Source organism: Balaenoptera ricei, chromosome 16, assembly GCF_028023285.1.
Source record: "Balaenoptera ricei isolate mBalRic1 chromosome 16, mBalRic1.hap2, whole genome shotgun sequence".
Classification (NCBI taxonomy): Eukaryota; Metazoa; Chordata; class Mammalia; order Artiodactyla; family Balaenopteridae; genus Balaenoptera; species Balaenoptera ricei.
The window spans coordinates 65,226,128-65,249,170 of NC_082654.1; the positions used below are offsets into that span (position 1 = coordinate 65,226,128).

Below are 23,043 nucleotides of genomic sequence, written 5' to 3' on the forward strand. Positions count from 1 at the left end.
CATCTGGACTCCCTACTCCTGCCCCACCCCATTCTACTCCCACCTCATCTGCTCCAGCCACACTGGCCTTTCCTATCTTCTAAAATGCAAAACTCCTTCCTAAGCTGGAGCCAGCCTGAGGGCCTAGCATTCTCTGGAACACTCTACCTAAGAATCTTTACTTTGCTGCCCCTTTTTGGCCGTTTAGTTCTCGGCTCACTGTCACTTTCCACCTTTTCAGCGGCCTTTCAGGTCACCGTCGCACCACTTCCTGTTAAACGTCAACCTAGAATTCTGGTTCCTTAATAGCATTCATGAGTTGAAATCTTCTTATCTATTTACTTGCTCCGTGAGAATAGGATCTTGCTGATCTTGTTCATTATTGTATCCTCTAAGCCTAGAAAACCGAGAACAGTGTCCGATCCACAGGAGACATTTAATAAATATGAAATATTGAGTGAATTACACACTGCTGTTATACTCAAAGATCTTTTTTTCCTGGCAAACTGATCTCAAAGGAAAAGCAAGGTATTTACCACACATACATACATGTTACAGAATCTTAGACTTGGCTTCGGAAAGCTTAGGACTAGGTCAACGTACAGAGCTATTCTCTGTATCAAATTTTACAACTGATCTTGATTTTTGCACTGGATAGCGACTTCATTTCAATTCTGCAACCACTTAAAATGACTAACATATACTAACAATGTTATTATGTGCATATCTTTTTTCAACAGTGCTTAAAGCTTAATAGATATACTAGGATCCTCTGAGAAACTGCAGTCAATAAAATTTTTCTGGAACATAATAGTATTTCAAAAAGTATATTCAATGAATAAGATTTTAATGTGTTCTCTCTATACAATGTTACCAAAGAAATATTCTTCTCTGGCTTCAAATAAGGTAATACCCTTTGAAGTATCAAAAATAAACCAACTCTTACAAGAAGACAAAAGAATAAATGGAAGCTTTTATTAGTGAAGCAAGTCAATTTATTATATTTCCAACATGGCCTTCTTCCTCTATAATGAAACAAACTACAATACTTTACAACATAACTTAGTTTTTTAATATTTCAGAAGGGAAAGATTTCTTTGGGAATTTAGGAAAGCAAATATTTTGGGAAGAATAACTACAAGAAGTTATTTTTTCAACTTTAATACAGTAACAGCTTGCCCACCAGGTATATTACCCAGCATTTTTCCTTTTAACGAATCCATCAAGTATTAGCCAACAAAGAACCTACTTTTAGAAAATGAGGCAGAAAAGGTTTATATTTAAATAGGAAATGAGCAATCTAAATACCAATCACATGTCACTTTAACAAGGCAATTTATTTACATAATTAGGTATAAATTATTAATTATGTTGATGAAGGTCCTAGCAAAGACTCAATTGGTCTATCTCAAGTTCAAACAGCACTCATCTGGCTATGAAGGTAGACATCATAATGGAATTGGGCCTGTTTGAATAAGGGGAAAAAATATCTCTTCATTACTGCACACTTTCTGTCATTAAAAACAAGGATTATTAAGTCAGGGACATCTTGGTTCTGAACCTCTCCATTTTTGTTGGAAGAAGACTGACCATCTCTTTGCTAAGTTCTAGTTCAACTTCTATTTCCTGGGCAGCTTCAGGGTGCTTCTCACAGTAATCAACAATAAATTTGTAATGTTCCAATGATGTTGCCAAATTTTCTAGCTCTTTCTTGGGATCTGCAGTGATGATTTTGCCATAGAGACGGGCAACTCGAAACTTAGCTAACATGGCAGGGCGAAGAACATCTTCCCCTATATGCTCAGGAAATACTTTATTTGGGTCTCTCAGGGAGTCTAAGAAGAGCTGGTAGTACTTCAGTGCTGACTTATTAAGACTATTTATTTTTTTCACGATGTGTGAATCAGGATCCCTCAGCTTGTCAGCTATGGCAATCTTCAAATCCATCATATCATAATAAGCATGTGCAACTTCAAACTGAATCTGTCTGTTGACCAACAAATAATACTGTGGATTCAGGTCCACAATTAGGGGCTCTAGCATAGCTATTCTGCGTTTATGCATCTTGCACCGTCTCTCCATGTCAGTTTCAAAGAACGCAAGCACCTTAAACAGAGCACTGTGGTCCTGGACAACTTCAATATGGTCAGTGACATAACCATCAATCTGAAAGAACTCTTTTGCCTCAAAAACATAGTGCTGACCCATTAAGAAAAGCTCTCTGGCTTCTTCAAAATCTGAAGGTCTCAAATAGCTCACTTTCTCTTCCACTGCAGAGATGGCATCACACAGTTCGCCGGTTCCGAACTGCACAGCTTTTTTCCTAACACTTTCTTCCTCATCTAGTTCTTTCTTCCTTAAAGCTCTAAGTTCAGATTGTTTATCAAGATCAAGCTCCCCTATGTTGTCCTGAAAGAAAAAAATAAATTATGGTTGAGGACAGACACTGGTCTCCTGCTGTCAATACTACAGCAAACTTAAGAGTAAAGATAAGAAAACCCTCTTCCCAGCCTGGTTTAGGGAGGTGATATAATCACATCTTTTAAAACTTCTTTCTAATTATATTAAAAATGAAAGAAACTAGGAAAAAGTAAAACTGCTTATTACTTTCCTCTTTGGGGGAACTAACTCATTTATAGTTACTCTTTCAGGTAAGATAAATGCATATGAAAACTGTAAGAGCCGTGAAACATTATATACATCTAATACATTATTAGTAGTATTTTAACATTAGCGTAAGATTGAAATCTACATCCTAAAAATATTGTACAGAAATGCAATTAAGATTAACAACATGATGTTTATGCTAAGTTATTTACTGAAATATATTACAGAGAAATGCTCTAGGTCTCTTAAAGATACTAAAATAAAGACAGAGTTAAATCTACTCATAGTTAAAGTTATCTCCCCTACTTCCTGGGGTCAAAAAAAAAAAACTAAGATGGTTAAAAAAAAAAAAAAAAAAAAGACTAAGCTCATTCTCTTCTTCCTAGACAAGAAAATTAAACATCAGATCCCTCAGTGGACAGCCCCAAGGCCTTCTCTTCTTTTCATTTGAAGTTGTCTCTCTAGATCTGCATTGTTGGAAACAGTAGCCATTTGCTGCGTGTGGATGGCTATTGAGCATCTGAAATGTCCAAACTGAGATGTGATCAGTGTAAAATAATACATAGCCAATTTCCAAGACTTAGTACAAAATTTAAAATAGCTCAACTCTTTAGTATTGATGACAAATAGAAATGATTATATCTTTTTATATTCTAGGCTAAGAAATATAAATTTCACCTGTTTTTTTCCTTTGCTAATGTAGCCACTAGGAAACTTAGAATACCAGCCACGTATGTAATTTTATTTCTATTGGACAGCACTGCTCTACACAGGTGACTCCATCCATACCCACCGCTGCAACTGCCTTCCATGGGAGGAGGACTCACAAATCTACAGGTACGACCTGGACCTCTTCTCAAGCTCCAGACCCATAACTACAGCTCCCCACACAACATCTCCTTCTCTCAGAAGACTCAGACACCTCATCCTCAACAGGTCCACAAGGGAACTCTTACTCTTCAGCAAACACGTTCCTATTCTAGTCGTAGTTTAGTGAAGGACACTCCATCGATCTGGACAGCCAGCAGTGGAGGAATCATCCTTGAGATGTTCCTCTCCTCTCCCCTTTACCCCACACTTCCAATCCATCACCAAGTCCTTTACATTTTGCCCCCTAAATACCTCCTGAATGCATTCTTTTCCACCATCTCTTTTGCCACCATCCTACACCAAGCTCCCTTCACATCTCACCTCCACTGTTCCAATGGTCTTCTAATCTCCCCCATCCACTCTTGCTTTCCCTCAATTCATTCTCCATTCTGCTACCTAAGTGATCAGTCCAAAAACTCCATTCATTGAAGGCCCTGCTTGTTCTATCCCATTCTTTCTTTCTTTTTTTAAAATTAATTAATTTATTTAGTTTCGGCTGCGTTGGGTCTTCGTTGCGGTGTGCGGGCTTCTCATTGTGGTGACTTCTCTTGTTGCCGAGCACGGGCTCTAGAGCGCAGGCTCAGCAGTTGTGGTGCACGGGCTTAGTTGCTCCGCGGCATGTGGGATCTTCCCGGACCAGGGCTCGCACCCGTGTCCCCTGCACTGGCAGGCGGATTCTCAACCACTGCGCCAGCAGGGAGGTCCCTGTTCTATCCCCTTCTAACTCTGTCGTATATCACATGTGCTCCAGCCTCACAGGCCTTTGTTCCATCCCTTCTAACACCATGCTCCCTATGCCACAGAACTTTTAAACGTGCGGCTTCAGCTCCTTGGAATGCTAGGCCTTCTCATTCCCAGAGCTTCCTTCAGATGTTACTTCCTCCTACTATGACTTCTCGTATCACGTGTCTCTCCTTTGTGGAACTTACTAAAATTACACTTTCATACGAAGTAAAAAAAACCAAGTCTATTTTTGTTCATCATAGTACAATGACTACCATAGAGCTGGCAGAAATAACTTAAATTTGTATATGTTATTAAACTTGAATTAAAGAAGGCTTTTCAGGTAAACAGATGATCAAAGGATAAAGTTAAAGTAACAAAGCCAGATTAAGGAAAATCTGAGTAATTTAGTAGCATGGCAACTATTTGAGTTTAAAGTAACCAGATGATAAACTCTAGTGCCCAGTCTGGAAAACATCAACTAAAGGAAGGGTAAGAGTTAAATCACACAGGGTGTTTTGCTTGACACAATTACTTCAAATGCAGGCCGTAAGTCTCTAAATCTTGTTTACTTAATGTGCTTCCTGGCTGCTTGTTTACATGCTTTCTAGGGTGCTTTCTGAGCAGAAGAAAGCTGACAGATTTTCCTGGCAACTTCTCTACACATAAAGCTCCCTAGTTTTTCTCCCTACTTCCTTTCTTTTCCAAACATGCCTCATCTTTACCCTCTACCTCTAAAGTGCTCTCATCTTTGAAAGACCCATGCTTCTGGGAGTTTGTGGCTTGTTTGGTTTTATTTTGTTTAGCAGTTTCACAAGGTTCTATATTTACTAAGACTGATTATACTTCAATGCATGTAAATAGAAAAGCAGCATAATAACTCCTTCAGGAAGGTCTCCAATGTATCTACACTTAGTATGGTGCATCCAAATGATTTATTTTCCTCTGTAGTGGTTAGGAACTAGAATCCATTAGGTATGGATCAGTAATAACAATACCAATGATGACAGTTAACTTATTGAGGACTTGGTTATGTCTCAGGCACTTTTCTGAGCCCTTTATATATATTTAACTCTCACAGCAACACTATTAAGTACTATTATTACCCCCATCTTACTTGTGAGGAAACTGAGGCAAAGAGAAGTTAATTGCCATGAATACACAGCTACAAACTAGCAGGGCTGTTTCCAGATACATTTATACTCATACTTTTATCAAATATATATTTACTCTATAAAGTAAAGATTAGTAAGACTTCCTGCCATCAAGTTGCTTATAGTCTAAAAAGAGGTAAAGGAATAAGATAAGAATATGAATAGGGATAACAGGGATAATACAAAGTCAAGTGACTTAGGTAGGGTTCTATGGAATTTAAAGGAGGGAGAAGATATCTGTAGGGGATGAAGAATTATACATTCAATAATTTTTGAGAGGGGCTTCCCTGGTGGCGCAGTGGTTAAGAATCCGCCTGCCAATGCAGGAGACATGGGTTCAAGCCCTGGTCCGGGAAGATCCCACATGCCACGGAGCAACTAAGCCCGTGCACCACAACTGCTGAGCCTGCGCTCTAGAGCCCGTGCTCAGCAACAAGAGAAGTCACCGCAATGAGAAGCCCGTGCTCCCCACAACTAGAGAAAGCCCGTGTGCAGCAACGAAGACCCAACACAGCCAAAAATAAATTAAAAAAAATAATTTTTGAGAACCTGTTGTGTCTGGAGATTAGTATACGATACGAATATGATGAAGCCTCCCTCTCATGGAGCTTATGCTCTATCCAAAGGGAAGTCTTGAAGGAAGAGGTGTTATCTGAGATGGCCTCAATTGATGAGTAAGATTTGAAAAGGGTGAGATGGGGAGAACAAGAAACAAACATATATGAGAGCGTTCTGCAAGCCTTGAATAATACACAGGCAGTAAGACCAATGAGCATACTCCCCATTTTAAGTTTTTACTTAACATCCTGCTATTTAAGAAAGAAAAGACCACTTTTGACTGTATTACCTGCATGGAAAGTTGGGCATTCTGCATGAGAGTCAAACAGTATTTGATCCAGCATCTTGCTATTTCCCCTTTTCTTTGGTGATAAAGCTCTGGCACATCTCCTTCAGCTTCAGTAGCTAAAATGATACATGATTTGTATAAGTTAATGGTCACAATTGTAATTTTCATTGTGTACTGCTTTCTTTTTTGTATCACTCCCCCCCCCCCATTATAAAAGTAACAAGTCCTCACTGAAGCAGTGGGGAAAAAAAAATTCCTACCACCCAGAGGTACTCACTATTATTTGTATATTTCTTTCTAGTTTTTTCTTATGTATTACCTATAGGTAAAAACTAAGGTCACCATGTATATTAAATTTTGAATACAGGCATACCTCAGAGATATTGCAGGATTGATTCCAGACCACTGTGATAAAGCAAGTCACACGAATTTTTTGTTTTCCATAGCATATAGAAGTTACGTTTGCACTATACTGTAATCTATTAAGTGTGCAATAGCATCATGTCCTAAAAATGTACACATCTTAATTAAAAAATACTTTATTGGGGCTTCCCTGGTGGCACAGTGGTTGAGAGTCTGCCTGCCAATGCAGGGGACACGGGTTCGAGCCCTGGTCTGGGAAGATCCCACATGCCGCGGAGCAACTGGGCCCATGAGCCACAACTACTGAGCCTGAGCGTCTGGAGCCTCTGCTCCGCAACAAGAGAGGCTGCGATAGTGACAGGCCCGCGCACCGCGATGAAGAGTGGCCCCCACTCGCCGCAACTGGAGAAGGCCCTCACACAGAGACGAAGACCCAACACAGCCAGAAATAAACATAATAAATAAATAATAAAAAAAAAAAAAATTTAAAAAATACTTTATTGCTAAAAAATGCTAACCATCATCTGAGGCTTCAGAGAGTCATAAACTTTTTTGCTGGTGGACAGTCCCGCCTCAGTGCTGCTGGCTGCTGACCAATCAGGGTGGTGGTTGCTGAAGGGTGGGGGGGCCGTGGCAATCTCCTAAAACAAGACAGCAGTGACGTGCGCTGCGCTGATGGACTCCTCCTTTCACGAACAATTTCTCTGTAGCGTGCAATGCTGTTTGACAGCATTTCACCCAACGCAGAACTTCTTTCAAAACTGGAGTCCATCCTCTCAAACCCTGCCGCTATTTCATCAAGTAAGTTTATGTACTATTCTAACTCCTTTGTTGTCATTTCAAGAATCTTCACAGCATCTTCACCAGGAGTAGATTCCATCTCAAGAAACCATTCTCTTTGCTCATCCATAAGAAGCAACTCCTCATCTGTCAAAATTTTATGAGATTGCAGCATTTCAGTCACATCTTCAGGCTCGACTTTTAGTTCTCACGCTATTTCTACCGCATCTGCAGTTACTCCCTCCACTGAAGTCTTAAACCCCTCAAGATCATCCCTGAGGGCTGGAGTCAGCTTCTTCCAAACTCCTGTTAATGTTGACATTTTGACCTCTTCCCATGAATCATGAATGTTCTTAATGGCATCTAGAATAGTGAATCCTTTCCAGAAGATTTTCAATTTACTTTGCTCAGATCCATCAGAGGAATCACATCTATGGCAGTGATAGCCTTATGATTTTTTTCTTCAAACAGTAAGACTTGAAAGTCGAAATTACTCCTTGATCCATGGGCTGCAGAATGGATGCTGTATTAGCAAACATGAAAACAACAACAATCGCATTGTGTATCTCCGTCAGAGCTCTTGGATGACACAGGTACATTGTCAATGAGCAGTAATCTTTTGAAAGCAATTTTTTTTTTTGAACAGTAGGTCTCAACAGTGGGCTTAAAATATTCAGTAAACCATGTTGTAAACAGATGTGCTGTCATCCAGGTTTTGTTGTTCCGTTTACAAGGCACAGGTAGCATAACTAGCATAAAGCATAATTAGCACAATTCTCACGGGCCCGAGGATTCTCAGAATGGTAAATGAGCATCAGCTTCAAGTTAAAGTCACCAGCTGCACTAGCCCCTAACAAAAGAGTCAGCCTGTCCTTTGAAGCTTTGAAGCCAGGCACTGACTTCTCTCTAGCTATGAAAGTCCTAGATGGCATCTTCCAATAGAAGGCTGTTTCATCCACATTGAAAATCAGTTTAGTGTAGCCACCTTCATTAATGAGCTTAGCTAGATCTTCTGGATAATTTGCTGCTTCATCTTGCACTTTTACGTTATGGAGACAGCTTCTTTCCTTAAATCTCATGAACCAACCTCTGCTAGCTTCAAACTTCTCTTCTGCAGCTTTCTCACCTCTCTCAGCCTCCACAGAAATGAAGAAAGGTAGGGCCTTTCTCTGGATTAGGTTTTGGTTTAAGGGAATGTTGTGACTTGTTTAATCTTCTATCCAGACCACTAAAACTTTCTCCATATCAGCAATAAGGCTGTTTTGCTTTCTTATCATTCATGTGTTCACTGGAGTAGCACTTTCAATTTCCTTCAAGAACTTTTCCTTTGCATTCATAACTTGGCTAACTTGTGCAAGAGGGAGTATCTTTTGGCCTATTTTGACATGCCTTCTTCACTAAGCTTAATCATTCCTAGGTTTTGATGTAAAGTGAGAGATTTGCAACTCTTCCTTTCACTTAGAGATCACTGTAGGGTTATGAACTGACCTAATTTCAACAGTGCTGTGTTCTCAGGAAACGGAGGCCGGAGGAGAGGGAGGAAGACATGGGGGGACAGCCAGCCAGTGGAGTAGTCAGAACACACATTTACCAATTAAGTTCACCATCTTATATGGACACAGTTAGTGGCACCCAAAAACAATTTCTTAGACCTTAGAACAGGTACATGTGGGTGATTAATACCATTATTAATCGAATTAGATTAATAAAAGTATTGTTCATACAGGTTTTCAGAATACTTTAGGATAAGAATTCTATAATTCATGTCTACTTGGATTCTTTTTTTTTTCTTTTCCATTATGGTTTATTACAGGATGTTGAATACAGTTACAATAGGACCTTGTTGTTTATCCATTCTGTATATAATAGATTGCATCTGCTAGTCCCAAACTCCCAATCCAACCCTCCCCAACACCATCCCCCCGGCAACCCCAAATCTATACACGGATTCTTAAGAGGTAGGTTGTTGAAAGCAGTTTCCTCTAATTGTTTAAGCATTTGCTTTTACCACCTTGCCTATGCTATGGTCTCTGTAAATGAAGAAATAGTGTTGAACAAGGTGAAGGTTAGCATGGCTCCTAATCAATAAGTCAAATTCCAATTTAGTAGAAGCCAAATTGAAATGGATTTTTCATAAATTAAAAGCAGTCCTGAGTGGAAAGCATCCCCCAAAACAATGTTTGGAATGGCGGGGGTGATTTAATGGTCAAATATTCCATTTTGTAATGAGTCCCACGTCCAGTTTTACCAAAATACTGTTACATCTGTGGAAGGAATTTATTTTTGCAAAGAACAATTTTTAAATTTTTCATGGTTTAAATTATTTTGGTTTTCACTAGTATTTAAAAAAAAATCCTTCGTAACATTTTCAGTCATCATGTTAGATTTAATGCAGTATTGCCATTAACCTGTGTACTTTTCTCTGCCTTTATAATCTTCCTTTTTCCATCAACATGGGTGTGACACAGATGCCAAGTACAGCAGGCACTGCCCAGCTCTACAGGGAGAGAATCAAGCTGCTCACCTCCCAAGCAACATGGAAGCACAACACTGATGTAAGTCACCAGTCAGTTGGATCGTCTCCTTCAGGTGAACATTCAGTTCCGTAGAAAAAGTGGTTTTTAATCCCAACAGTAAAACTTGGATTCTCTTATAAGGAAACAATGTATAGCTGATTCTCATTGGTCCTGGTAGTTATGTTCTATACAGTTGCTGTGAACAGTGAATTAGGGAATGCTAAAACATCACTCCTAGGGCAAATACAGGGTTACGTTCTGATGAGCTTCTGGTCACAATATTTTCATCAACTGATCAATATATAACCTTATTTTAATGTGTTTCTGTTTAAAGACACCTTATTTAATATATAATTGACTCATTAACATTGACATTAACATTGAACTCAGGGCCAATAGCACTGTAGCTTGTGCCTAAATGAAGCTTATCTAGCACTGTATTTTCCCCAGAAGGCACATCCCAGCCTTCATGTGCTTAGGGACACTAGAGACCACCTCAGCACTACACTTGGGGGCCATTTTAAACAATGAAATCACCAACAAAATCCAAAAAAAATGTGAAAAACGTGGCACTGAGTAATTTAGACCACAAAAAGGATACCTGTTTATAGTATGAGAGCTGAAACAAGAAGGTGGATCATTGCCTTGTTCAACCTCAGCTGGTAATGTGCACCTCAGGTGCCTCAAATCCTTTGCTGTCTGCAAATGACCACATGAGTGCCTTGAGTACTGTTTTTGGGGGTTATGAGTAAATTGTGTCAAGTAGGCAAATTCAAAAATATGGAATCTACAAATAATGAGGATTGACTGTATTTTGGAACCTGCACTTACATATGAAGTCCTTGATCTTTCCTTTTCAGAAATAGCTTATGGATCTGGGTAATTGACTTCCTTAAGGTTTGGAAGCAAAAGTTACTGGATTGTATACCTTACTAAAATGTGCTCAGAGGTCCTGGTGGGCATATTACTGATTTTATTTATTTTTTTGAATGTTTATTTTATATTGGAGTATAGTTAATTAACAAGGTTGTGTTAGTTTCAGGTGCACAGCAGAGTGATTCAGTTATACATAGGATATATTTATCCTTTTTCAAATTCTTTTCCCATTTAGGTTATTACAGATTTTTTTTTTTAAGTCCATCCTATGACAAAGGCTTTACTGACAACTTTCCATACAGTTAGTCAAAAAATAAAAAAATACAAAACACAGCAGACAGCATCTCACACACTAGAAACCAATATGACAGGAGTCCCTTCTCAACACTGTAAAAAAAACAAAACAAAACCAAAAAACCCAAAACTGAGAACTTAGTTTTGGTGGGGGACAGAACTTTGGTCCCCTACCAAATGAACTGAAATATCCCAGCAGAGAATCAAACGAAAGTGGTAAGATGGGGGTGGGGGGTGGGTGTCAGATTTTTAAGTAACTGCTTTTGTGACAAACGAGCTGGAAAAGACAGGTTTGGGCTAGGCTGAGTCCCTTACTATAACTATCAGGTTATTACAGACTATTGAGCAGAGTTCCCTGTGCTATAGAGTAGGTCCTTTTTAATTTTTTTAAAAATTTTGATTTGGCTGCATTGGGTCTTAGTTGTGGCATGCGGGATCTTCGTTGTGGCCTGCAGGATCTTTTGTTGTGGTGCGCAGGGCTGCTTTCTAGTTGTGGCGGGCAGGCTCTAGAGCAAACAGGCTTAGCTGCCCCGTGGCATGTTGGATCTTAGTTCCCCAACAAGGGATTGAACCTGCACCCCCTGCATTAGAAGGCGGCTTCTTAACCACTGGACCACCAGGGAAGTCCCTGTAGGTAACCTATTTTAAATATAGCAGTGTGTACATGTCAATCCCAAACTCCCAATCTATCCCTCCCCAGCACCCTTCTCCCCGGTAACCATAAGTTCGATCTCTGTGAGTCTGTTTCTGTTTTGTAAAAAAAAAGTTCATTTGTATCATCTTTTTTAGATTCTGCATATAAGTGATATATTTGTCTTTCTCCATCTGACTGACTTCACTTAGTATGATAATCTCCAGGTCAATCCATGTTGCTGCAAATGGCATTATTTCATTCTTTTTAATGGCTGGGTAATATTCCATTGTATATATGTACCACATCTTCTTTATCCATTCATCTGTTGATGAACATTTAGGGTGCTTCCATGTCTTCGCTACTGTAAACAGCACTGCAGTGAACACTGGGGTGCATGTATCCTTTCGAACCATGATTTTCTCCAGAGATATGCCCAGGAGTGGGACTGCTGGGTGGGTCATATGGTAGCTCTATTTTTAGTTTCTTAAACTTCCATACTGTGCTCCCCAGTGGCTGCACCAATTTACATTCCCACCTACAGTGTAGGAGGTTTCCCTTTTCCCCACACCCTCTCCAGAATTTTTTATTTGTAGACTTTTTGATGATGGCCATTCTGACTGGTGTGAGGTGATACCTCATTGTAGTTTTGATTTGCATTTCTCTAATACTTAGCAATGTTGAGCATCTTTTCATGTGCCTGTTGGCCATCTGTATGTCTTCTTTGGAGAAATGTCTGTTTAGGTCTTCTGCCCATTTTGATTGGGTTGTTTTTTTCTGTTGTTGAGCCACATGAGCTGTTTGTAAATTTTGGAGATTAATCCCTTGTCTGTGGTGTCATCTGCAAACATTTTCTCTCATTCTGTGGGTTGTCTTTTTGTTTATGGTTTCATTTGCTGTGCAAAGCTTTTGAATTTAATTAGGTCCCATTTGTTTATTCTTTTTTTATTTCCATTACCCTAGGATTTGGATCGAAAAAGATCTTGCAGTGATTTATGTCAAAGAGTGTTCTGCCTGTATTTTCCTTTAAGAGTTTTACAGTATCCAGTCTTATTTAGGTCTTTAATCCATTTTCAGTTTTTAAAAAAATTTTTTTATTGGAATATGGTTGCTTTACAATGTTGTGTTAGTTTCTTGCTGTACAGCAAAGTGAATCAGTCATATGTATACATATATATCCACTCTTTTTTAGATTTCCTTCCCATTTAGGTCACCACAGAGCACTGAGTAGAGTTCCCTGTGCTATACAGTGGGTTCTCATTAGTTATCTACTTTAAGCATTTTAAAAGTCTTAGTATTGGACAGATGAATGGATAAAGAAGATGTGGTGCATATATACAATGGAATATTACCCAGCCATTAAAAAGAATGAAATAATGCTATTTGCAGCAACATGGATGGACCTGGAGATTATCATACTAAGTGAAGGAAGTCAGATGGAGAAAGACAAATATCATATAATATCGCTTAAAAAATGATACAAATGAACTTATTTACAAAACAGACTCACAGAGAATGAACTTATGGTTACGGGGGGGGCGGGGGGGGGGTGACAGATTGGGCTTGACATGTACACACTGCTATATTTAAAACAGGTTAACTACAAGGACAGGGAACTCTGCTCAACAGTCTGTAATAACCTAAATGGGAAAAGAATTTGAAAAAAAATAGTTACATGTATATGTATAACTGAATCACTTTGCTGTACACCTGAAACTAACATAACTTTTTTTTTTTTAAGTTTAAGTTAACTTTTTTTAAAATTTATTTATTTATTTATTTTTGGCTGTGGTGGGTCTTCGTTTCTGTGCAAGGGCTTTCTCTAGTTGTGGCAAGTGGGGGTCACTCTTCATCGCAATGCACGGGCCTCTCACTATCGCGGCCTCTCTTGTTGTGGAGAACAGGCTCCAGACGCGCAGGCTCAGTAATTGTGGCTCACAGGCCCAGCTGCTCCACGGTATGTGGGATCTTCCCAGACCAGGGCTTGAACCCGTGTCCCCTGCATTAGCAGGCAGATTCTCAACCACTGCACCACCAGGGAAGCCCTAACATAACATTGTTAATCAACTATATTCCAATATAAAATAAAAATTTTAAGGGACTTCCTGGCAGTCCAGTGGTTAAGACTCTGCACTTCCAACGCAAGGGGCGTGGGTTTGATCCCTGGTTGGGGAACAAAGATCCCACTTGCTGTGCAGTGTGGCCAAAAAATTCTTTTAAAAAATAAATAAATAATAATAATAATAAAAATTCCAGAAAGTTCCAAAAAGCAAAACTTGAATTTGCCATGTGCTGCCCATTATTTACATAGCATTTACACTGTATTTGGTATTATAAGTATATTCTAGAGATGATTTAATGTATACAAGAGGATGTGCGTTGGTTATATGCAAATACTATGACATTTTATATAAGGGACTGTAGCATCCATAGATTTTTGGTATCCATGGTGGCCCTGGAACCAATCTCCCATGGATATCAAGGGATGACTGTACCAGTAGTAGAATTGCTGGATCATACATAGCTCTATTTTTAATTTCTTGAGGAACCTCCAAACAGTTTTTCATAGTGGCTACATCAATTTACAATCCTACCACAGTGCACATGGGTCCCCTTTCCTCCACATCTTCACCAACACTTCTTATTTCTTGTCTTCTTGATAATAGTCAATCTAATAGGTGTGAGGTGATAGCTCATTGTGGTTCTGATTTGCTCAAATATACATGTTAACTGTGATTTATAAAACCAAATGAAACACTATAATTAAACTAGATATTTGGACATATCACATATTGTACTCCAACCAAAAATGTATAATCTGAATCTTAGTGTAAAGAAACAGCAAACACCAATTGGAAAAAATCTATGAAATAACTGGCCTATATATTTTCAAAAATATCTGTGATGAAAGGCTGAGGAACTGTTCCAGATTAAAGATGACTAAAGAGATGTGACAACTACTGTGGAGAACAGTATGGAGGTTCCTTAAAAAACTAAATACAGAAACTACCATACGATCCTGCAATCCCACTCCTGGGCATGTATCCAGAGAAAACCATAATTCGAAATGATATATGCACCTCAGCGTTCACTGCAGCACTACTTACAATAGCCAGGACATGGAAGCAATCTAAACGTCCATCAACAGAGGAATGGATAAAAAAGATGTGGTACATATATACAACGCAGTATTACTCAGACATAAAAGAACGAAATAATGCCATTTGCAGCAACACCGGTGGACCTAGAGATCGTCGTACTGAGTGCAGTAAGTCAGGCAAAGATAAATATCATGATATGGCTTAGATGTGGAATGTGGAATCTAAGAAAATGGTACAAATGAACTTATTTACAAAACAGAAATAGCGTTACAGATGTAGAAAATAAACTTACAGTTACTGGGGGGCAAGGAGGCGGAGGGATAAATTGGGAGATTGGGATTGACATATACACACTACTACATATAAAATAGATTAACTAATAAGGACCTACTGTATAGCACAGGGAACTCTTCTCAATACTCTGTAATGCCCTATATGGGAAAAAAATCTAAAAAAGAGTGGATACATGTGTAACTGACTCACTTTGCTCTACAGCAGAAACTAACACAACATTGTATATCAACTATATTCCAATAAAAATTTAAAAAGAGATGTGACAACTAAATGCAACCTTGAACTGGATACTCTGGTACTAGAGAAATTGCTATAAAGGACATTATGGGGACAGTTACTAAATATGAATTATAGATGAAAGAATTGTATAACAGTTACATTTCCTGTTCTATGATAATATAAGAAAATACTCTTATTTTTAGGAAAAACACTGAAGTATTAGGGGGTAAAGGAACCTAATGTATGCAATCTTCTCTCAAATGGTTCAGAAAGAAAAAATGTGACTACAAATGAGGCAAATACTAAAAATTGGTAAATTTAGAAGGGCATATGGTAGTTCTTTGTTCTGTTCTTGAATTTTCTAAAGTTTAACATGATTTTAAAATAAAAATTTTAAAAAGCCATGTAATTAAACACGCACACCTAAACTTACTGTCTTCTGTGGTTCGGATCTTTCCAGTTTGACCAAAAATGACATTAGCAGCTGATAAACAGTGCCTGGCCTCCATAAAGCATTGCTGTTGAGGAAATAAACAAGAATAAATTATCACAAAACCTTATTTGCAATAGACACTTCCATTAAAGTCTTAACAAAATCAGGTAGAAACCACTACTAAGGAGACCCTATATAGTAACTAAACAAGAAGGTATATAAGATATATTTTAGTATTATCTGGTTAAAAAAAAATCCCTTAAAGATTAAAATAACAATACCCCTAAATTCTTAATAATCCAAACTGGCTAAAAAACAACTGCTGATTGACTACTGAAGGAGAGCTAACTTTTAATCAGCATACAAGAATGGCTATCATCCTAGACTCAAAGTACCTCACGGTCCTTTTAGGTGCAGGCTAAATAGCCAAAGTTCCAAGCATGATCAATTTTTAGACCATTTACATTCTGTCAGAGGACTTGAAGATTTAATCTTTCTTAGGCTTAGAGATCCCTTTTACATCCTACCATTCAAAGGCAAACAAGATAAATTTTGATAGAGATATCTGTCTTCTAAAATCTTTGGAATTTACAATATAATGAGGCTTCCCACCAAGTTTTGAAGTCAGCAGATTTCCACAGATAAACTCTATGGAACTGCTTTACAAACACAGTTAAAGACTTCATAATTCAAACTGGGGCATGGTAAACTTCTCAAACACTTTGAGAACATCTCCTTGTTACTTAAACGCTTTACATTTGTCACGTAAGTCACAGGACTACTCAGCAGAATTACCAAGTCCAACTTTTAGTTGGAAGCCACCCTCATTAAGTATGTCTACTTCATATTAGTAACACTGATTTTTGCTAAGAGGATTTTTAATGGTTGACTATGACTTTAAAATCTCAGCATTAAATGTATCTCCCCATTATGGCAAGTTCAGAAGCCATCTTGAGAACAGCTGGGTACCATGTGTAGTATTAGCCCAGCAGTATCTATAGATCAAAATGTTGGTGTTAAACCTCAAACCAAAAGAAAGTTACATAAAGAAGTTTTAATTGTTGCTCTATAATCCCTTACTCATCATTATCACTTCAGCTTTGTCCAGACTGGCTATCTGAAAGCAACCACTGTTAGAAAACAGTGAGTGCCCTGTGCCCTCTAGGTGGCTGGTAAATGTGGGACTTCACCTGCAAGGCAGGGACTCACTAAGTAGCAAAACCTCATGGAACCAGATGAAGATGATAGTGATATAAATGACAATTGCATTTTTAAAAAACATGGATCAAATCTTTTTGCAGTATAACTTACCTAGTTATAACAAAACTTGTAAAACATTTTGGTAAAAAAAATAAAAGCACAGAGTGGGGAGGTACTCATGAAATTTACTGCATGCTCAGCATAAGCAGTGCTTAACAACTTAAAATTTTTAATTACACTTTAATATCTAGATATCTTAGTACTGTTAGAATCCATGGAGTTTTAAATGTTAATTAAAATTACAGCAAATATGTAATTTTAAAGTTGCTAAACAAAACAAAGGGCCTCTGGAAGCTATTTTAAAAAAAAACCATAAAACGGTGCCACAAGCAGAAGCACCAGGTAACACTTTTTGATGATGATCACAATGAAATGGATTCATGAGACTTAGATTTAACTGAATGCTCTGATATATGCAGTAGCGTTACTTACACACTTGATCTTAGACCAAAGTCCTAGAAGCGATGCTGCAGTCACCACAGCCCTTTCTCTCCTGCTAATAGCTTTTCTGAATGAAATTCTGTGGGACAATACTTTAAACATAGGGCGCATTTATAGAACCAGCACTAACAAAAAAACTTAGAAAGGATAAAGGCCCAGTAAGGATACAGCAGCAGGTAAACAGAGATCTAAGAAGAAACTCTGATAAGCAAAGAATTACTAAAAGTTCAGAGAGGCTTGTGAATTAATTAGAAATACAAATAAAAGTAATTTCTATCACTGAGATACCTTATTGAGAATTAATAGAAAATCTGGCTGGGAAAGGTGGCTTTAAAGTGTGTTAGCATTAAAAATTCTCTTAAGGGCTAAAAAATTTAAAAGGTCAATTAAGAATATACCAACATGATTCTGAATAATTCTGAAAGCAACTAAGAAGCTCAAATTAGTCCCTGTGTAATACTCCAGAAAAAATATAACAACCTGGAACTCTGAAACTGAGCAGAGATATTCCCAACACAGAAAAGGTACTATAAAGGAGTTAATTCTAAAGAATAACTGAAATGCATCACATGCTTTTATCAAAGCCCACATTTAACAGTCAACTTCCTCAGACAAATTCTCAGAGTTACCAGATTACCACTGCATAAAGATAGTTAAGCCTACAAGATAAAATCTGCAATTTAAAGTAACATCTCACTAAAATAGAGATAGCCTGTCTGCATCAAAAAAGAATTGGTCTTAGGCAACGTAGGACATGATAAAATTATTTTAAGATTCAAAAGGATTACTGCAACAAAAAGCTACAAACTACTACACTGGCAAACTGCGCTGCATTTTTCTATCCAGTTTACATTATAAAATACAAGCTACCTGTTTTTAAAAGATGACATTTTCAAGGTACTTTTGGTTCTATTTTTATACACATTATTGGTAACTCTGTTAGATAACTACTTTGAGAAGCTTACCTTATTGATGTAAAATTGTGACAAGGTAGCAGCATTAATAGCCCACTCCATAGGATGGTAGGCATTGTGCTCAAGCTGGCGTTTTAGGGTACTATGGCAATAATGGGCAGCCTTCTCAAACATTTCCATATGCTGGTAGACTTGAGCCAGGTAATATAGGTTATGAGTATAAACCTTCTCAAATCTATGAAGGAAAAAACATTTGTGTAACGGTTTACAATTTATAAGAAACTTTCAAATATATTTACCTTGATCCTCCCACCAACCCCTTCAGTTGGGTATGACTATTGTATCTATTTGACAGATAAGGAAACTGAGCCCCAGATTTGAACAGGGTAACATATCTAGGAAGTGGCAAATGAAGGTTTTAATCCATGTCAGAATCCACATTCTATAACCTTTGAGTGCCTTGAAAGAGAAAGCACTGTGCTTTTTTTGAGCAATCATCTTAAATACACTATGTGGAAATACCTGTGAGGGCTGATTTCTAGACCTACTCACCTTTTTGATCTCTCTTGTTCAGCAAGTTTCTCTTCTTCAGGAAGAAAATGCTCAGTAGGATCAAGAGGAGGACTCCCAATCTGTAATTAAAGAAAAACAAAACTCTAAAATTTTACTGTAAACACCAAGCGCCCCCCTCTGGAGGAACAGGAGAAATCAAATTTTAAAAATTTTTAAATTTTTACTTCATTTTTTACTAGTTCACTTTCATATTATCCAAGAAGTAATTTTCTTACCATAAAATCTAAGAGTCAAACAAATAAAAGGAGACTGCCCTACAAGGTCACACCTGACAAAATTTTAACTGCTGTTGCAGGTGAACTTCAAATACACTAAAAAAAAAGTCTACCATTTTGCTTTAAGAGATGTATAATTCTTTAAGTATTTTAAGTCTTAATTTTGTCTGGTAAAGAAAAGCTCTTTTGAAAACCTACATAAGCATGACAAAAACCAAAAATGTATACATCCTCAGAGCAATATTGTTCTAAACTGACCACTTGAGTACACTGGCAAACTAGGCTGCATTTTTCTATCCAGTTTACGTCATAAAATACAAGCTACTTGTTTTTAAAAGATGACACTTTCAGGATGACATTTGAAAATCAAATCAAAGTTTTTAATATTTATTCTAATATTCTCAAGGGAACAAGAAAAGATTATATACAGATTATACCCTTTCAATACAGGGACATTGAAACCAGTGATTCCATTGTTTATTGCCTTGGGCAAGTCACCCCATCTCTTGTGCTTATGTTTCCTCATGTATAAAATAAGGATGGGACTTCCCTGGTTGGCACAGTGGTTAAGAATCTGCCTGCCGGGACTTCCCCGGTGGTCCAGCAGTAAAGAATCCGCCTTCCAATGCAGGGGACACGGGTTCGATCCCTGGCCCGGGAAGATAGCAATGCCGCGGAGCAACTAAGCCTGTGCGCCACAACTACAGAGTCTGTGCTCTAGAGCCCATGAGCCACAACTACCTGAAACCCGCACGCCTAGAGCCCATGCTCCGCAACAAGAGAAGCCACCGCAATGAGAAGCCCACACACAGGAACGAAGAGTAGCCCCTGCTCGCCGCAAGTTAAGATGTGTAAATCACATATAATCTCATCTGAGGTCTTCCAAAAAAGCAGAACTACTTAACCACTGCCTCATTCTACTTCTGTGAGGATGGGCTCCTCAACTTTAAACTGAATTCACTAAGCTCCAAATAGCAGCCATGGTTTCCATTAAAAAAAAAAAAATGTTATCTTACATTCTGGATGCAAACATTAAAACCATCACAACTTGGGGGACTTCCCTGGTGGTCCAGTGAGTAAGACTCCAAGCTCCCAATGCAGGGGACCTGGGTTTGATCCCTGGTCAGGGAACTAGATCCCGCATGCATGGTGCAACTAAGAGTCCACATGCTGCAACTAATAAGTCCGCATGCTGCAGTGAAGATTCCACCTGCTGCAACTAAGACCCAGCACAGACAAAAAAAAAGACACTACAACTTGGGTCCCTAGAATTCACAAAAAGTAAAAATGACTAAGCCAGGAAGCAAGGCACAAGGCAAACACAATAGATAAACTATTCTTCAAAGACCTCCTTAAGAAGTTTGAGTGCTGTTTTGTATGCTTAGCCCTATCTTGATGAGGGGAATTAATCAATGTATTTTTTATGTACATACTTCGCTGTTATGACCATCACACTTCATACTGTAACACAGTCAAAATAGTCTCCTCTCTTAACTAAAATATAGGTATAATTAAGTACAAAGAGTTTTGCTATGTGTTTTATGTTTCCATAATAATACCAGGTTTTTTTGGTTTTTTTGGCTGCATTGGGTCTTTGTTGCTGCACGCGGGCTTTCTCTAGTTGTGGTCAGCGGGGGCTACTCTGCATTGCAATGTGCGAGCTTCTCATTGCGGTGGCTTCTCTTGTTGCGGTGCACGGGCTCTAGGCGCGCAGGCTAAAGTAGATGCAGCACACGGGCTCAGCAGTTGTGGCTCGCGGGCTCTAAAGCGCAGGCTCAGTAGTTGTGGCTCGTGGGCTCTAGAGCGCAGGCTCAGTAGTTGTGGCACACGGGCTTCGCTGCTCCGCAGCATGTGGGATCTTCCCGGACCAGGGATTGAAACCGTGTCCCCTGCATTGGCAGGCAGATTCTTAAGCACTGCACCACCAGGGAAGTCCCTTTATACAAGTTTTTAATGAAATATTATAGGTGTTTGGTATCTTCACATTTTAAACTAACAAACAATTTCATGAGTAAGAGCGTGAGCCTAAAGTCACGAAAGGCAACTAACATCTCAGTCTGGCTTTGTGGTGTTCTGCTCCTCTTAGCACTTTAGGAGGAAAGTTAAAACGCCAAGGTAGAAGATCCATGACTTTTAAAATTCTCCAATTTGGGGATATATTCCTTAGAAAAAAAGTATTAAGGGCTATAAACACATATTCTAAATGTACATTCTAACCCAATCAAAAAATGGGCAGGAGATCTAAACAGATATTTCTCCAAAGAAGAAATACAAATGGCCAACAGGTACATGAAAAGATGCTCAACATCACTAATTATTAGAGAAATGCAAATCAAAATTACAATGAGGTATCACCTCACACTGGTTAGAATGGCCACCATCAAAAAAATCTACAAACAACAAATGCTGCAGAGGGTATGGAGAAAAGGAAACTCTCCTACACTGTTGGTGGGAATGTAAATTGGTACAGCCACTATGGAGAACAGTATGGAGATTCCTTAAAAAACTAAAAATAGAGCTACCATATGATCCAGCAATCCCATTCCTGGGCATATATCTGGAGAAAACCATAATTCAAAAGGATACATGCACCCCAGTGTTCACTGCAGCACTATTTACAATAGCCAAGACATGGAAGCAACCTAAATGTCCATCGACAGATGAATGGACAAAGAAGATTTGGTACATATATACAATGGAATACTACTCAGCCATAAAAAAGAATGAAATAATGTCACTGCAGCAACATGGATGCAACTAGAGATTATCATACTAAGTGAAGTAAGTCAGAAAGAGAAAGACAAATACCATATGATACCACTTACATGTGGAATCTAAAACATGGCACAAATTAACCTATCTACAAAACAGAAACAGACTCATAGACATAGAGAACAGACTTGTGGTTGCCAAGGCGGGGTGGGGAGGGAGAGGGATGGACTGGAAGTTTGGGATTGGTAGATGCAAACTATTACATTTAGAATGGATAAACAACAAGGTCCTAATGTATATAGCACAGGGAACTACATTCAATATCCTGTGATAAACCATAAATGAGGCCTTCCCTGGTGGCGCAGTGGTTACGAATCCGCCTGCCAATGCAGGGGACACGGGTTCGAGCCCTGGTCCAGGAAGATCCCACATGCCGCGGAGCAACTAAGCCCGTGCGCCACAACTACTGAGACTGCGCTCTAGAGCCCGCGAGCCACAACTACTGAGCCCGCATGCCACAACTACTGAAGCCCGCGCACCCTAGAGCCCGTGCTCCACAATAAGAGAAGCCACCACAATGAGAGGCCTGCGCACTATAACGAAGAGTAGCCCCCGCTCACCGCAACTAGAGAAAGCCAGTGCACAGCAATGAAGACCCAACACAGCCAAAAATAAAATAAAATAAAAGATAAAATAAAATTAAAAAAAAAAAAACATAATGAAAAAATATTAAATAAAAGAATGTATATATGTGTATAACTGAGTCACTTTGCTGTACAGCAGATTGGCACAACTGTAAATTAACTATACTTCAATAAGAGAAAGGAAGGAAGGAAGGGAGGGAGGGAGGGAGGGAAAAGAAAAGAAAAAAGGAAAGGAAAGAAAAAAGAAAAATAAAATAGATAACCAACAAGGACCTACTGTATAGCACAGGGAACTCTGCTCAACATTCTGTAATAACCTAAATGGGAAAAGAATTTGAAAAAGAATAGATACTTGCATTTGCATAACTGAATCACTTTGCTGTACACCTGAAACTAATACAACATTGTTAATCAATGATACTCCAGTATAAAATAAAAATTAGGGACTTCCCTAGTGGTCCAGTGCTTTAAGACTCTGTGCTCCCAATGCAGGGGGCCCAGGTTCAGTCCCTGGTCAGGGAACTAGATCCTGCATGCTGCAACTAAAGATCCCACATGCCACAACTAAGACCCGGCACAGCCAAATAAATAAATAAA

At 38.6% G+C, this 23,043-nt stretch overlaps 1 protein-coding gene across 2 annotated transcripts in view; it reads right to left on the reverse strand.

Moving 5' to 3' along the window:
• Positions 1-932: 932 nt before the first annotated feature.
• The window catches only part of KIFBP (kinesin family binding protein), a 38,353-nt gene continuing 16,242 nt past the window's right edge, over positions 933-23,043 (reverse strand). The window contains exons 3-7 of one of the 2 annotated variants that reach the window (XM_059900307.1): positions 18,855-18,934; positions 18,354-18,537; positions 15,688-15,772; positions 6,181-6,296; positions 933-2,388 (exon numbers count right to left, since the gene is read on the reverse strand). In XM_059900307.1, coding sequence (XP_059756290.1) covers positions 1,513-2,388; positions 6,181-6,296; positions 15,688-15,772; positions 18,354-18,537; positions 18,855-18,934 — 1,341 coding nt within the window. In that variant the 3' untranslated portion in view covers positions 933-1,512. Of the gene's footprint in view, positions 2,389-6,180; positions 6,297-15,675; positions 15,773-18,353; positions 18,538-18,854; positions 18,935-23,043 lie in introns of both variants that reach the window. The other variant, XM_059900306.1, reaches the window with a different exon arrangement.